This window comes from Haemorhous mexicanus, chromosome 2 (genome assembly GCF_027477595.1).
Source record: "Haemorhous mexicanus isolate bHaeMex1 chromosome 2, bHaeMex1.pri, whole genome shotgun sequence".
NCBI classification, from domain to species: Eukaryota; Metazoa; Chordata; class Aves; order Passeriformes; family Fringillidae; genus Haemorhous; species Haemorhous mexicanus.
This window is the reverse complement of record NC_082342.1, coordinates 89,475,858-89,491,933: the sequence shown is the minus strand read 5'-3', so window position 1 is coordinate 89,491,933 and position 16,076 is coordinate 89,475,858. Positions and strand designations below refer to the sequence as shown.

General features: G+C 37.5%; 1 protein-coding gene across 3 annotated transcripts in view; it reads right to left on the bottom strand.

The window, feature by feature from the left end:
- Positions 1-16,076, bottom strand: part of HERC2 (HECT and RLD domain containing E3 ubiquitin protein ligase 2) — a 104,044-nt gene that overhangs the window by 72,367 nt on the left and 15,601 nt on the right. For 2 of the 3 annotated variants that reach the window (XM_059839441.1, XM_059839440.1), the window contains exons 4-9: positions 12,586-12,723; positions 4,337-4,556; positions 2,485-2,585; positions 1,574-1,730; positions 692-802; positions 207-378 (exon numbers count right to left, since the gene is read on the bottom strand). In XM_059839441.1, the coding sequence (XP_059695424.1) occupies positions 207-378; positions 692-802; positions 1,574-1,730; positions 2,485-2,585; positions 4,337-4,556; positions 12,586-12,723 (899 nt within the window). The remainder of the gene's footprint in view (positions 1-206; positions 379-691; positions 803-1,573; positions 1,731-2,484; positions 2,586-4,336; positions 4,557-12,585; positions 12,724-16,076) is intronic. The other variant, XM_059839442.1, reaches the window with a different exon arrangement.

The window sequence follows — 16,076 nt, the reverse complement described above, 5'->3', positions numbered from 1 at the left end:
TACCTCTAATCATGCTGTGACATTCTTTCCCCTACCTCAAGAAACTCAAATGTTCACATGAAAACCAAATGACCATGGTGTATATACACCTTACATGAAAAACATTACCAACAACTTTGTTTGGATAACTTAATGATTATTATAGCTAGGCAAATGAAATTTGATTCAACCATAATGCCCTGTTTAAATAAACCAAGAATAAGTACCTGAATCTCTTCCTCAGCATTGGGCATGTCTTTATTACATATTATACTCTGAAACCTTTGTAGCAAAGGTAGAAGGGGTGCACTTGTTCCCTGTGCAGATCGCTCGTTATCCGTTTCCCTCGTTCCGTTATCCCAAAGTTGAAGCAGCAACATCACTGCAGACAACATTTGGCTGAAAGAGGGAATCAACATTTTCTATTAATAAGCATTCCTAAAACCATTGGGTTAGGTTATCCATACAATTCAATCTCTACATTTTGAAGGTTAGCAAAATTGGATGTCAGGGCTTTCTGTTTTAAACAGATCATCAAAATATAAAAAACAGATTTTGCAGTCTAGATAGTATTAGGTCTCAATCACCACTGCTTTAGTGAAAAGGTGCGTAAGAACTACAATTATTACATTAAACCAAATCCCATGAAAACTGAAGCCTGTCAGCCATTCCAACAGCAATAGTTAAAAATCAGAGTGCTCATGCTTCTCACCTTAGTGTACCCCTCTGCACTGCCAGTTCAAGCAATATGGCAAGTGCCAAGTGCTGGTCTTGCAAAGGAATGTTTCCTGGCCCCTTGGTACTGGGAGCTCCATGCACATCTCTATTTAAAAGTCAAACAATACACATTAACTAAGAGGAAATAATGCACAATTGCTTACCAAAAGCATCTACAGCACCCCAAGAACCACTAAACCTACAAAAAATATGGAAGGGCTGATGAAAGCAGCACAGAAGAAAAGCCCACACATTCCAAACTAGATCAAATTTTAAAGGGACAGCTAGGCTTTAAAAACACCCCAAGCTTCACTATCTATCTCCAGTTCTATTAAACATGCTAAGAACATGAAAAACATTTTTCACAGGTGAAATTCAAATATGTTTTATGATATTCACCTTTAGGACATCATTCCAGTACTGAAAAGACATTTCTGGTAACTACTAGTAACTTCTATTAACTACTGTAAAAAGGTAATAACTTGAAGCCTACTTAAATAACAGGGAAAAGCAGAGGACTGTTGCACAAAAATCGGTATTATTTTACTATACTTGAAGGGCACAATTAAGAATGCACATACACAGCATTACCACAGCATTCTGTGGATATATTTACATAAGTAAAACACAATTGTTTTGCTAAGTTTTCATGCAGTGATTCAGAATATTCCAATTCAGATTTTTCTTAAGCAGCTAAAATCATTAAATCACATTTAAAGAGCATCATTTCAATAGTTCATTAATTTTTTGCTTGCTTGTATAACTACATTGTAAAAGGAAGGCAATCTTTCAAATTTTCTATTCATCACTATGTTTATACCCCCAACATCTGAGAGATGCAAGCTTGCCATTTAACAGCTCAAAAAAAGAAACTTACCCAGTCACAACAGACCTTAGGAATTTAGTAGCTCTTTCTACCACTTCCAGCCACACAGAAGACACAGTCCCTTCATCAAAAAGGGATGCCTCTGGTAGAGCTCGCAGTGCATCAAGTGATTCCTGTAACAATTCACTGCACAAGTCTGCATCTTCACCTAAGGAACACAGCAAGAGCAGTCACATTCCCACCTTACAGAGGTTAGAGAAATGGTTGTACACAATATTTTGTGCAGCTTTTTTTCAACACAAGGTAAATGCTTTGTCCTATGGACAAAGTTCTCAATTTTCAAATGAACACTTGATGACAAGATTCTGAAGAAATCTTCACCCACAAAAAAAAAAAAATCAGAAAGGTGAAAACCCAAACCAGCTGATTTCACTATGCAGCCACTGAGAAAAGAGAAGAACTAGGGCTGGCTGGAGTAAGCCCACACCTGCCATCTGACCAAATGGTGCAGACTGAGGCAGGCAGGTTTAGTGGCACAGGTGACAATTCTGCCAACCTCTGCAATTTGACAATAGCTGACAGGTACACCAACTAAATGCAAGTTTCACATTCAAAGCTTTTTCTAAGCTGCTGCTATCTTGTAATAATAGTGGCTTGACCTTGTCTGAAGGATAAATCTAACTTTTCTGAAATGTAGCATTAAAAATCCATGCTTTTCATGAAATCCCAACTTACCTTCCTCAGCATAAAATATCTCAGAAGAACCCAACATTCATATTGGCATGGGTGGCTTTGATCAGCAACAACATTGCTGGGCATAGAATCACATGAGTGCAATTATGCAAATCCAGCATTCATAAGTTTATAGTTCTATGCCAATATTTAACACAGATACATATACTTTAATGAGTCACATGGCTTCAAATTAAATATATCTGCAATATGCTCATGACTAGATATACCTGATCTCCAGGCTCTACGCAGGAAAGCAAATGCAAATGAAAGTGCTGCTCGGGATCCAACACGTGCAAGTCCTTCCACACCTTTGCCCACAGGTCTTGAGCTAAATAAAATTATGTATGATTAGTTTCAATAAGTTTCTATTACAATAATATATATTTATGTTACGATTATTTTGTATACCATATGATATTATGGTTTTGATTTTGTATACCATATGATATTATTTTGTATAGCAATGATTTTATAATTTAGCCACATGCATGCATATACAATTAGATAATTTTTATTTGTAAAGAATCACAGCAGTGCCTTGAGAAACAAGGGGAACAACATCAAAATGTCAGCAAGCAAAATTCAACTTCAACCACTTCAAAGAAACAACTCTGTGTCCAATATCAAAAAGCTTCACAGAGAAAAATATAAACCAGACCAGCATAATGGACTGTCACCAAAAAAATGCCCATAGTTACTCAAAGTGAAATGATGATGCTTTACTCAAAATGCACAAACATAAGGCACTTCATGCACTAATTTACTTGGCAAGTCTACATTTTTAGTTAGTTTGGACTGCATAATCTAAGCTTGCAGACTTTTTAAAATTCATCTTTAATTATTGATAATTAGTTCCACCCATTTTGTCATTACTTATCTTTCTATTCAAGTCTCAATACTAAAAATCTCTCTTTGTTGTGTGTTCAAGCAAGAGAGATAGCTTCAACTTTTTGTAATATTCACTGGACTCACATTCATTTCTGTTAATTCTCACACAGACAATCAAATTCATTTAAGTAAGCTCCCCTTTGTAGTCAGCAACAAGAGATTCCTTACCACTTCCAACACTGAACCACCAAGTCTAGTTTGTTTTGTTGTGAAATTACAACAAAAGTGAACAGCCCAGGACTTCTTCAAGAGATTATACTTGCGTTTTTAGCAATCTGATAACTTAAATATTTCAGTGCTCTTTTTAATCAGAGCTGAAAAGAAATTCCAAGGGAACAGTCTATTCAAAGATATCCTCGTCAGAACTCCAATTCCATAATAACTAGTTGTGATCTCTACTTACATTCTCCTTTCATATCTGAATCTAAAGACAATCTAACAAAAATTTCCCTAGACAAATTGCGTGTTCTGTCAGACAGCTACTGAACACTTTATTTAATGCCTTATCTGATAGATTTCTCTATTTTTAGGTCTAGGCAGCTATCCAGACATGAAAAGTAATCAGATGATTCCTTACTCAGTTACTTCTCTTAAAAGTGTTGCATATAAAACACATAATTGCATCATTTCTCACTCAAACTAAGGAAAACTATGTTCAGCTTCTTTTGTATTTTTATTAAATAATTGCATGTAAAATGCACTATGATGTCATTTCTCACCCAAGCTAAGGTTCCATGTTCTGCTTTTATATATTTGTATTTTTTAATTTATGTGAGCTGAGCAACTATTTAACTGAGCAACTATTGACAAAAATATATTATCATTCAAACGATGTAACTTCCATTAGCACTATTTCTGAAACAGGCTTCTCCATACTTTCTAGCTGAGCAGAACAAAAGAAATACTTCAATAAATGTATACTTATAGCTCAAAGTTTAATATCTACAGCAATGTACTACAATAAAAACCTACTAGTACAAACAGAGACACTCTAAGAAAGCACCAGGCAAGAAGGAGGACTGACAGCAGGGAACACCACTTAATATGGTAAAGCCATCTTAAGAAATAAGAAGTTTCTTCACCATTAATGTTTCACAAGAAGGAATAAATCACACTAAGCCCTCACAGACAGGTTAATAACCTTTCTATGGCTTTTCTAATGGATTAACTTGCTCATGCATGTGTTATTACCTTTTCTTATCCACAGCAGGCAGAGGAACACTACTGCTTTTCCACTTTACTTTGATGTTCTCCTGAAGAACTGCTCTGTTCAGAGCAATGAAATATCGTTCCAGGATGACCAGCCTCTGCTTTAGCCTCATAGCTGAGAGAGCTGTTGTTGCAGATTGTGTGGCCAGAGTTTGCTGTTCCTTTACTAGTACCTGGAGGCATTCCTTCAGTTCATTCACGTCTGAGAACCAGAGAGAAATATCATCTTTGTTATCTACAGTATCAGGAAAAATACAGACAAACTGAAAATCGTAAATTGACCAGAAGTCTGAACCCAGTGGAACTCCCCATTTCTATATTTAATGCACATGGTATGACATAAATAAAACAGGTGTTTAAACACAGGTTATCATCAAAACTAAACATATCTAAACCTTCATAGTTCATGTCTGAAATTAAAACATCAGGAAATGTTTTATGCTTTTCAAAAAAACAAATTAGACAACAACTTCTTATCATCATCCAACCTCAGAGTCAGACTTCTCTTAAGTACAGGCAAGTCCCCCCAAGAATATGCTTTCATTTTACATATTATCTAAAGTTTCTCAGAAGTTATAAAACTGCTCTCAAAAGGTCTAGGATCATTGCCAAGACCCACTATGCTTCTGAAAAAAAATCATAAATTCAAGATGCTTTCAAGTACTATTAGCAAATAAGAGATCTCACTTATGTACCAATGCTAGAATATTAATTCTTCTTTCTCTTCACCACAGCAAGTATGCAACAGCCCAAAGTCCTCTTATTCTAATAACTGATGGTAACAAGTACAGTGTCAAAAACAACAACAAAAAAACACTCTAAAATAAAAATCTGGAAACTGTATTTTTATATACTCTGTAGCTTTAATTCCTAAGACAAACATCAACAATGTACATACCTAAAGGGGCTCTTTTCTGTCCCTTCATTAACAGTCTGATCACTGAGCCACTCCACTCTGCTTTGCACTGCATTACTACACTTGTCCCTAGGCCAACCACATTTGTTGCCTGGCAGCTACACAGAAATATCTTTGTTTTAAATGACACCCAACAAAGGGAATGAAAAAAACCCCATATGTCTGCATATATGTAACAATGTGAGAAGATGGACGCATTTCAAAATAATCATAAAAAAACAACCCCAAAACCATACAAAATCAACATAGTTTTTGGAACAAGTGCCTCCTAACTATAGAAATTTAGACACTTTTCTGGTAGTTTCTGTGGTTAAAGATTTTAATCTAAGGAGGTATAAAACTTTCTTTGCAACTGCAGCTGTAAAAAGTATTGCAAAGTTTTGTCCCCCATCTTTGTGTACCCAGGAAAGAATTCAAGCAGCTCTCCCTGCCACTGGATCACATGGCACAGTCACTTATGGTTTGCTGTCAGCCAGTATCCCAGCCTGTTTTCAACACTGCTACTCACCTTTCACCATTTCAACATGTGTTAGATTCCTTCCCCTAGGCAATTCACATCTTTCCACCTGACTATGAGGGACTTATTTTTTCAACAGGAAAGAACAGATTAAAAAATATTCCTTGCATTCTAGACCTCTCAGATAGAAGTGACAGCAACAATTATACATCCTGACTCAATCAACAAGAAATACAACAAAATCAACAAGAAATTTTATAAAAAGCCACACCATGCTTAATTTTAGCTCTACAAAATTTTCCAAACAACTGTGTAGCACAGAGCAAAGACACAAAAAAAAACCCATCTCACAATGTACCACAACATAAAATAGTCAATACTGACATCCCACTTCCATGATCCCTCTAAGCAAACCATTCAAAGACATAAAAGTCAGGACTTTTCTCCTCCCTTCCCAAACACTGAAACCCTATCACCCTCTAAAATACCACCAGGCTATAACACCAAACTACAAAATGACCATTCTCCCTTCTTCACAAAGAAGGGAGAATGGTCATTTAACACTGTTTGTTTTGACAAACAATTTTATCCTGCAGATTCTATTCCCAAATTATGGTCTCGTATCTATAGGAAAAGTAAAGAAATAGTCAATGAAGACAAAAGAAGGCACTTTAACAGTTGTGTTCTGGGAAAAGACTCTATGTTTGGTGCTACAGAAAACAAACACTGGGTGATAGATTCAGCAGTCTGTCAAGTAATACAGAGCTAGAGCATTCGTCCTCCAACCCTGCCTGGCAAGTTACCTAATTGTGGAAACTCTCTAAAATTGCTTCTGAGAGTTGAAGACTTAGGTGAAAAAGCCCTTTGTTTCAAAACATTACACTAATGAAAAAATCCACCACGGGGACTACTAGAAAGAAACACTTAGGGCAAGCACAGACCACCTACTCTCCAATCCTCCAGCAATTACTTCACAAGGAACTTTCGGGGAAAGTCTGCCACTGCATACCTTTCTAACCACTTTCAATCAGCCACAATGACATCCAGGTGTTACATAAATTAACAAACATACATTTCTTGCCTTTCCTCATGCTTTTGACATGTGATCTCAGACCTAGGGAGAGGTTAACAAAGCTGGGGGAGAAGGATGTGCCTTCAAGGTTAAAAATGGCTACAATCGTAGGAAGGCTTTCTACCAAAATTAAATAATTCTGCTCAGATACTTTATATAAACTTTCTTTTGTATTTCAAGAATACAAAACAAAGTTCATATACAAAGTGGAGTAAAGGCTGGAACAGGTAATAGTATCCTTGAACTCAGACATCTAAAAACTGAACCAAGGACTGTCTTGTTTTATTAAAAGCAATACTATTTTTAAGTGAGATATATCTATACACTTCCTCACTTCAAATCTTCTTCTTTCCACAATAAGTAAATTTATCTTTACAAAAAATTATTTAAGCTTTCAAAAGATTTAAACATATTTGGGAATCAAAGCAGTGAAACTCATTTCAATAAACCTTCAAATCTGAGCAACACTTGTTACTGATGAACTGAACAGTCTAATGAGAGAATAGCTTATTAATAGTAACGATTCAGATTTCATCTGAGAAGGTTACAGGGAACTCTTAAAACAAAACTGTTCCTCTGTCACTACACCAGCCCTTGGTGCTAGCCAACCTTTGCAATGCTGTGCTTTGTCAGTAATTCTGTGAAAGGCAGAGACATTATTTACCTATTCTGCACCTGCACTGTAGGAGTGGAGTCAGCCCACACCAGTTTAATTTCTCAAACCACCATTAGCACTTGCAGCTACAGTCAGGTATGTTGCTGGCTGCAATAGAGCTAGGCAAAGGTTTTACCATCTTCTGTTAAAATTTATCACATCTCTCCCTCCTCTCAGCAAACAACACAACTACACATCTTCACTTCCTAAGTCCCCCTGCCCAAAGTTCCCTGCATTTGAAGGAAAAACACTGGAATTGTTCAACCCAGCCTATCTGACAGAACAGAGTTAACAAGTGGTGCTATTCAGATATTTGAGCAAAACAGGGGACAAAACAAACAGCTGAAGAGAGCAGCTTCTTAAACCATCTCTGACACTAGCCCTAAGACAGGTAGCATGTCCAAAGGCAGTTTGCTCCTGTTTTAGCAGCACAAAGAAATAACTAAACATGCTATGTGGTTTCTTAACACTCATTTAATTAGCTCTTTTAGGGAACACCACATGCTTCTGACAGATAAATTAGGCACCTTAAAAATGCCAGTATCAGGCTGAAATGTTTCCAGGTTGACTCACAAACTTTAGTAACAGCAAATATAGATGTTACAGTGTGGAGAGATTTCAGACTTGCAAACACATTTCAAGCAGAATTTGGCATGAATCTACTGTTACAATGAGTACACATTCCTGTCACCAGCAGAACTAATGTGCTCTAATTTCCTAGAGAATTTCATATTTTGTCTTCTCTTTCCCCTTCCACTACACACTATTTCCACTGGACAAAGAGGAGATAAAGGATGCAGTCGGCTTGGCTTAACAGGCTTCTAATGACCCTTCAAACCCCTAGAATGAGCAAATTCAAAAGTTAGAGGGAAGGACAAAAACACCATCACATACAGAGTTTCCTTCAGAAACAAAACCAAAATAGGCTTCCAACGTTATTTTATACCAACGAAGAATATAATGCCTAAAGGGCATTTAGCTTTTAGCTTTCTGCTCCCCTGTTCAAAAGATGAACAACATCAAACTTCACCTTACTAGCATTCAATAGGAGAAATATTGATCAAGCTGCATGTGCATTCAGAATGCACCTCATTTTGAGGCTGGGTGCAGGACAGTGAAGTGTCTGAAGGAGAAGCCTTATGAGAAGCAGCTGAGAATACTTGGTCTGTTCAGCCTGGAGGAGACTCAGGGGAGACCTCACTGTGGTCTTCAACATCTTTGTGAGGGGGAGTGGAGAGGCAAGTACTCGTCCTTCACTCTTGAGACCACTGAGGACTCAAGGATACGGCAGAAAGCTGAGTCAGGGGAGGTTTGGGTTGGATATCAGGAAAAAGTTTTTCACTCAGAGGGTGGCTGGGCACTGCAGTTCCTCAGGGAAGTGGTCACAGCACCAGCCTGAGAGCAAGTGTTTGGACAATGCTCTTTCCCAGGCACATGGTGTGACTATTGGGGTGTCCTGGGCAGGGCCAAGAGTTGGACTCAATGATCCTCATGGGTCCCTTCCAACTCAGCGTATTTTACAATTCTGTAATTGTCAAAGTTTTACAGCAAAACTTGTTTAAATTGATATTCTAATACTGATGCACGGAACAAAATAGCAAGAATTTAAATTACTGTCTGTGTGTAAAAAACACACTAACTCCTTGAGGGCTTAAACAGCAACCAAATAGATATTTGGAGCTGGACAAGTGGTTTCAAGCTGGGATACAGGGAACATGATGGGATGATGATGCAAAGGCAAAAAGGTAAAAGAAAACACATGGACAAAGGAGCTCTAGGAAATGTAAAATAGAGGAGGGTCAAATTTTATCCTTTGACTCAGCATTTGTAAATCTCAACTTGAAAGTATGAACCAAGAAATTTGATAAAAGCTAGAAGTGTCTCAATAAAGAAGGTTAAAAGAAGGGGTTTTTTTCAGTGTCATGACTACTTTTTAATTACTTCTGTAGACAGTGTAAATTTAGATTTCATCATGTAACTAAAAGCCCCTTACAGGATGGAAGTCCTGCCAATCTCCTTCCCTCACAACACAAATGCAGGAATACAAGTGCACTTGGTCATGACAAGTATTTCAACAAGCTCACTGAAGTCACATGGTTAATTTTAACCCTGTCTCTTCAGAAGTGCCCATAAAGCATTTCCTGGTGCAATCTTGGTGATATTGTACTAACAATATCAGAAAAATAAGGTGCAACACTGTAAAAAGTATGATTCAATATAGCCAACCTTAAGCATATTATCACTAAGAAAAAGAAGCCCAAGAAGATGAAATACTGCTCTATTTTCTGTAGGCTTTGAACAACCACTTCAAAGAGTTTCCTCTTTCCCCCCCTCCCCCCAATATCTAGGGCTGAACACCTGGACCTCAGATCATGTAAGATGTTAAAACCTAAAGTATCTTCAGAAAAAACTGATAAAGGTAGTAAACAAGGATTTTTAGGAAGAATCAGAGGAACTGCTTTATGAATGTACTCAACCTGAATACAATAGGCAGAAGATATTTTAAGGGAGCATTCATGTAAAAAAGAAATAGTTTAACAGCTCACAAAAGAGCTGCATATGAAATAGAAGTACACTAAGATGCAGGAGAGAAAGAAAAATAAAACACCTTAAAAGTCAGATAATGACTTACAGATGTATTTATTATTATCTTATGTATTCTTACAGTTCTTTGTATAGTAATGGTTACAAAAAAATTAAAAAAAAAAAAGAAAAACACTGTGATATCTTTGCCCTTTTCTGACAGCACAGTGATCTCAGCATAAATGAGACCTAGAGAAAGCATTTTGCTTCTCTGAACTTGTGCCAGGATGAAAAAACAAGCATGGAGTTGAGGGGCACATGAAGTACTGTTTCTCAACACATTTAATGAGCAGGTTTTTCCCTGTGCTCCCACAATCTCCCAGCCCTCATGGGGGAGGGGTGTCACAAGGCCCACTGACCTAGATTAGCCTGCTGAAGTTCAACACCAAGATCCTCCACACTTGGCAAAATAAGATTGTATTACAGCACTCCTAAAACATACCGGGTCCAATATCTAGTTACTATTTTCATAATGTAAGGCTGTAAATCATTCAACTCAGCAGAAATACTTCAGTGTATTGACCTGAAACACTGACTTGAAATGCCTCTTCAGTTCTTTTTGTAATCTAACTTCAAATCTCCATCTCTGAATTTTACCTTACTTATAAAGGAATATAAACTATAAATGAAGACATAGGAAGTCTTTAATTCTTCCTTGATCAGCAATGATATATTTAAGAAACAACTCTGCTTTTTAAAAGTTCCCTGATGGTTTTGACAAGGAAATGTTTAGAAGTTTTTTTTTGAAGGATAATAGAAGAAATGCTTAAAGCAGTTCTCATTTTATGAAACATTAATGGAAAGAATCAAAATGGAACTGATGCTGTAGCTTTTTCAAAATTAATTACCAAGCCATAACTAGGATGGCTCAAAAGGCAGCTATTAGCTATATTTCTGACAAATGCAAAACAAAAATTTACAAGGTAACCTACATCATGAACAAAAGCCCCACTTCGGGTTTATTTATACAATAAATGCATTTATTGTATAAATAAACCAAAAATGTGTTCCTAACACTGTTTAAGGATTTTTGTCACAGCTAAGTGATACAAACTTCAAGCACAAATGGTAACAGAGACCAAGGAATAAAAATTTATTTCTGAAAAATTATAAAGTCTTCACACGTTATTTCTAGAACGAGAATCCATACACATGGCAATAAACCACACTATATATAAGCATTAAAAGTAACTACAAGACAGAAAGCTACTTCTTTCTGAAAACTCCAAACACACATACATCCCTTTTCTTTTGAAAAATTATTTTATTTTTCTTCAAATTTTTAAAAAATAATTGTAGGGTGAGCTTAAAGACCAAACGTTGTCTCAAACACTTTGGTCAGTTGGAAGAAATTTGTTAAGATCTTTGACATTTAGATTACCATTCTGTAAAATAGTTTTATTTTACTTTTCAGCAACACACATCAAAAAAGAAGATAAGACATAAATAATGTGACCTTCAGCTCACATCTCTGCAACACATTAAATTCTTGTTCCCTCTTCCACTGTAGTGGCAATTCTTGTCATTCCTGATATACTGCAAGATTCTGTCCTACTACCAGAGTGACAGCAAATCCATCTGTCCTCCTGTCCTCAAGGAAAGGGAGCAAGCAGGCTGGCACAGAGCAGAGGACAGCAGACTGGCAGCTGACCTGTGGCTCAACAAGAAACAAGTATCTCCCCTAGCAAACACAGCTACACAGATGCAGACTCTGGCACTCAAGAGATAATACTTTTCCCAGGGATCTTCAAGTGCTTCTGGGTGAGGGGAAAGGACAAGTGACACAACAGATGTCTCTGAAGTTTGTACATGCCAACAACTGAATCAGGCAATATCATGTACCAGGAACTGTAAAATAAACTACTGAACTGAGGCTTCTTCTGATCTACTATTTTTAAACATGGACAATTTTAGACAATGAACTGCTGCTCTATAGTAGCAAACAGCCACAAACTTCAACTGGCTTCAAAAGCAGTATTTTACAGACCCCTACACGAAGATGTGAACACACAAACTGCTGTTCCACTGCCACCACAGGTGTAATTACTGTCAGCAAAGGTCAGGACACACAGTTAACTGAACTAACCATTTCAACCTTCCTCCCATGATTCACATACACCTATCTACCAGACCATGAAACCAAAGAAAAAAATCACCCATTAAACCATTACTGTCTACAGAAAATTCAGGCTTCAGAAACGAAGCAATTTCTTTATAATGTCTGCAACTGAAAAGAAATATTCTGAAGACATTGGAACTTTTCACTGGGTAACTTCATTTATTTCAATTTGGTCTATCATTCTCCTTCAAGGAGCCTGAAAGGGGCAAATTGACTGTTCAAGTCAAGAGTCTAATTAAACCTGAAATTAATTACAGCAAATGTTTAATTTCAGTCACAGTTAAACCACAATATCCAGCTTATTTCACTAACCTAACAGATGCAGATGTCAGCAAGAACATTTGATACAAATACTTCCTGATGCCACAAAAGTCATGATCAATACAGAATATATAATGTCAGTGAAAATGACCAAAACAGCTGTGATACCTGGTTGTTTACCCCACACCCAACTCTCAACAATCGATTTGGCCCTGTAAGTGGGCAGTGGAGTCTCTTCTTCATCTTTCTTTTCTTTGTCGTTCTGCTCTTCTTTCTTTGATGCAGTTTGGCATTCAGTGCTATCATCTAAAGAAAATAAAAGGGAGGGGGAAAAAAGACCAGGTAAGCTACCTTCAAGTCATGTTTGGAATTCAGGTCTAGATATATAGAATATATATAGATATATAGAAATATGAAGGTGAGATCCCCAGCCCACAAGCTTACAGAAATATTGTCCATCATTAAGAGAATGTGGTGGAGATGTAGTATTTTACCACATTAACTGTCACAGGTGCTGGGTCTCATGTTACATTTCATAAGACAATATGAACAACATTTCATAAGACAATTTCATAAGATCTTACAATCCAGAAATCACCTCAGTGACCTCCTTAGGATGATGAGCATTTAATATAGATACCATCATGTTAGAATTGCAAAGGATTTATAATACATAGTACTGCAAAGAAGGCACTTGAAGTCAGACTGTGCTCCCAACTATCTGTATTGCTGTAGCATTTACTTGGTTTTATATTCTGTTTCCAAGAATGAAAAAAAGACAGCAATAGCCTATGTTTTAAAATCAAGGAGAGCTATACATTGGCATTTACAATACTTTTATGCAGTAGTATGTCAACATCTGTAAAATACCTAGCATCTTAGTAACTACTGTCAAGTACTGAAAATAATACCACCATTTTCTGCCCAAGCAACAAAAACAGCATGAGAAATCCTTTTGAGATTACTTTCACAAAGTCAGAACACAGACATTAGTCACTTATCTCTGTAACCAAAGGCTGCCTGAAAGTCTCCATTTTCTAAATGGAGTAGAACTAGACAGCTGGAAGTTTCTCTTTATTTATATTGGGACTATGGATTTCCATATCCATACCTCCAGTCAGCCTTGCAATTGAGGGACATATGGCCAGCTACGTTCCTCACCCTGACCTTCTTTTCAAACCATACCACTCAAAATTTCTCAAGTCCAGCATTCGAAACCCATGAAGAGTTTCATTCCAGCCTTTTTTACCTGGCTCCTAGAACTGATCAATCCTTCATTCCTCTCTGCCAGTCTAGTCCAGAGACTCCCTCCCTAAATGTCCCAAACACAACATGACAGATAATCACTACTATTTTGTCTTTTTTCCTTTCTCACCCCACATTCCCCACCAACATAATACATTTGTACCAGCATATACCAGAAGAAAATAAGCAAGAGGTTTACATGGAACATCTGACTGCAGCCTGCCCCACACTCATGGAGTGAGATCAAAGGCTCTCATTACCTCAGAATGTACAAAATAAACCTATCACAATGTACAAGAACATTCAGCTATTCTTTCCATCTGGCCTAACAGAAAATTAAAGCTTAATCTGGCTCGAACTGGATCTGTGATTGACTCTTGGTGGGTTTTTTTTAACTGGAGACAATAAGACCTCCCAAAATAAAGTTTTTGGGTCGCCTTAATCACACAAATTTTAAATCAAAGCAGTGTTTCCTGACCTGTAACTGACAAGTACTCAGGAGGAGGAAGATGAAGACTGAAGGGCAGGAAAAAAGGAAAGGAGGCATAATTGCAATATCCATGATGGAGTTGAGATTGCAGTCCAGGGAAGAGACAGCAAAGTCACTTGAGAACAGGAAAATGCAGTTTGGATATACTTCTTCTAAGTGACAAACAGAGAATCTGTGTCCCTTCGGCACTGAGGAACAGCCTGTGAGTCACCAGTTTGATAACAATGTTCAAAATGTGATTCAATCCAGCTGTTTCTTTTCAGAGGCACAGGCAAACACCATGAAAAGTACAAGAACCCATTATAGACCGAGGACCCTGCTCCGCCCCAGTGGCTCAGAATATTTCCACAGTAACACCAGAATCTCACTGTTTATCCACTCACCCACACGTCTAGAGACACACTTTGCAGGGTCTGGAATTTTAGTTAGTGGGTAGAAGGATGCTGTGCCAAGACACAATTTACAGGCAGCTGTAGGAGAACTTGTTACACTTTTTAACAGATCCTTGGCAAAGGATGACAACCAAGGGCTACAAACTTAGTCATTTTATCAAACTCCTCACTGCAAATAGAGATGATCCCAATCCAGGTGGGAACTCAAGCTTTGTATGGAATAAAACAACCCTGGCATGTAAATCCACAGGAGGATTTTTTTTTTCAATTGTCTGTATGAACCAAGAAGAGGAGCAATGAGAGAAAAAGTGGGAAGGAAATGAGCAAAAAATCACATTAAAAGACCATGTCAAATTGTTCCACAAAGACAGTTCACTAAACCTGCAAAAAAAAAAAAAAAACCTACTTGCCACAAAACAGGCAAAGCTGGTATCAAGCCAGATTGAAAGCAGCAACACAGACATCATAATTATGGAAGTTCTGTTACACTTCATGAAAGATTTTTAAACAGGAAGACCCAAAGACTTTTCAGAAAGAGGGGCAGGGAGCAGAAATACCTTGAGCAAAGCCAGAACAGACCAAAGTAACAAGAAGTTTTCAAAACAATGCATTCAAAAATACAGTGCAGTGTGCCAGCATGATTTAACTTAATGTTGTGAATATTGTGGTGGGGGAAGCAACAGAACATCTCCCTGAAAGACCTTTCCCTTTATTATGTTTTAGTATACAGCCTTATACCTCTACACTGAGGCAGGCACAGCCAGCAGCCAGAACTGAGCAACTGAAGTTCTCAGCTAGAAATTAGCTCCCAAACCAAAGCACAGCAGCTCGCCATGCGGGCACTCAGCTCACCATGCGGGCACTATCTTGCACAGCCATGGCCTAATCTGGTATAAACAGCATAAAAAGGAAACACTAAAAATGGAACTTCCATTTCATAATCAATGAGGGGAAAAAACCTGACACTGCATAGTGGCCTCCACCACCTGTTCTAGTATGGTCTTGTGCTGCTCTGAAATGCCAACGAACTCACGTAGCTGGGAATCCCTCCATGGCAAGAGAAAGCCTGCAACAGTTTCCCTACAGATGTTGACAGGGCAAAAAGTCACAGTGTGCTTTAGAAAAGGGCTGTGTTTTATAACCACCCTAAATCAGTATTTGGTAATCCCAGATCCAGGAAATATTTCAGCTGCAATATAGTTTCTGTCAAAAATCCTTGATTTTTTACACATACACATACACACACATAGACACACCCCTACATACACAAAATTGATAGTTATTTGGGAGGGAAAGATATGCTTTACCATTTGCAAACCATATTTATACAGCCTCCTAGGTTAGATAAGAGTCTGATCTCCTAATCCTAATCAGAAATAAAGTTTTTCTTCCCTGTATACGATTGTTTTAATGCATTATTTTTTGAATTTACAATAGAGCATTCTACACTTCTGAAGTCAAAATGTCCAACAGAGTGACTACAGACTTGGCTATCCTGCAAGAGAGTATGATAATCCACAGCTGAGCACTGA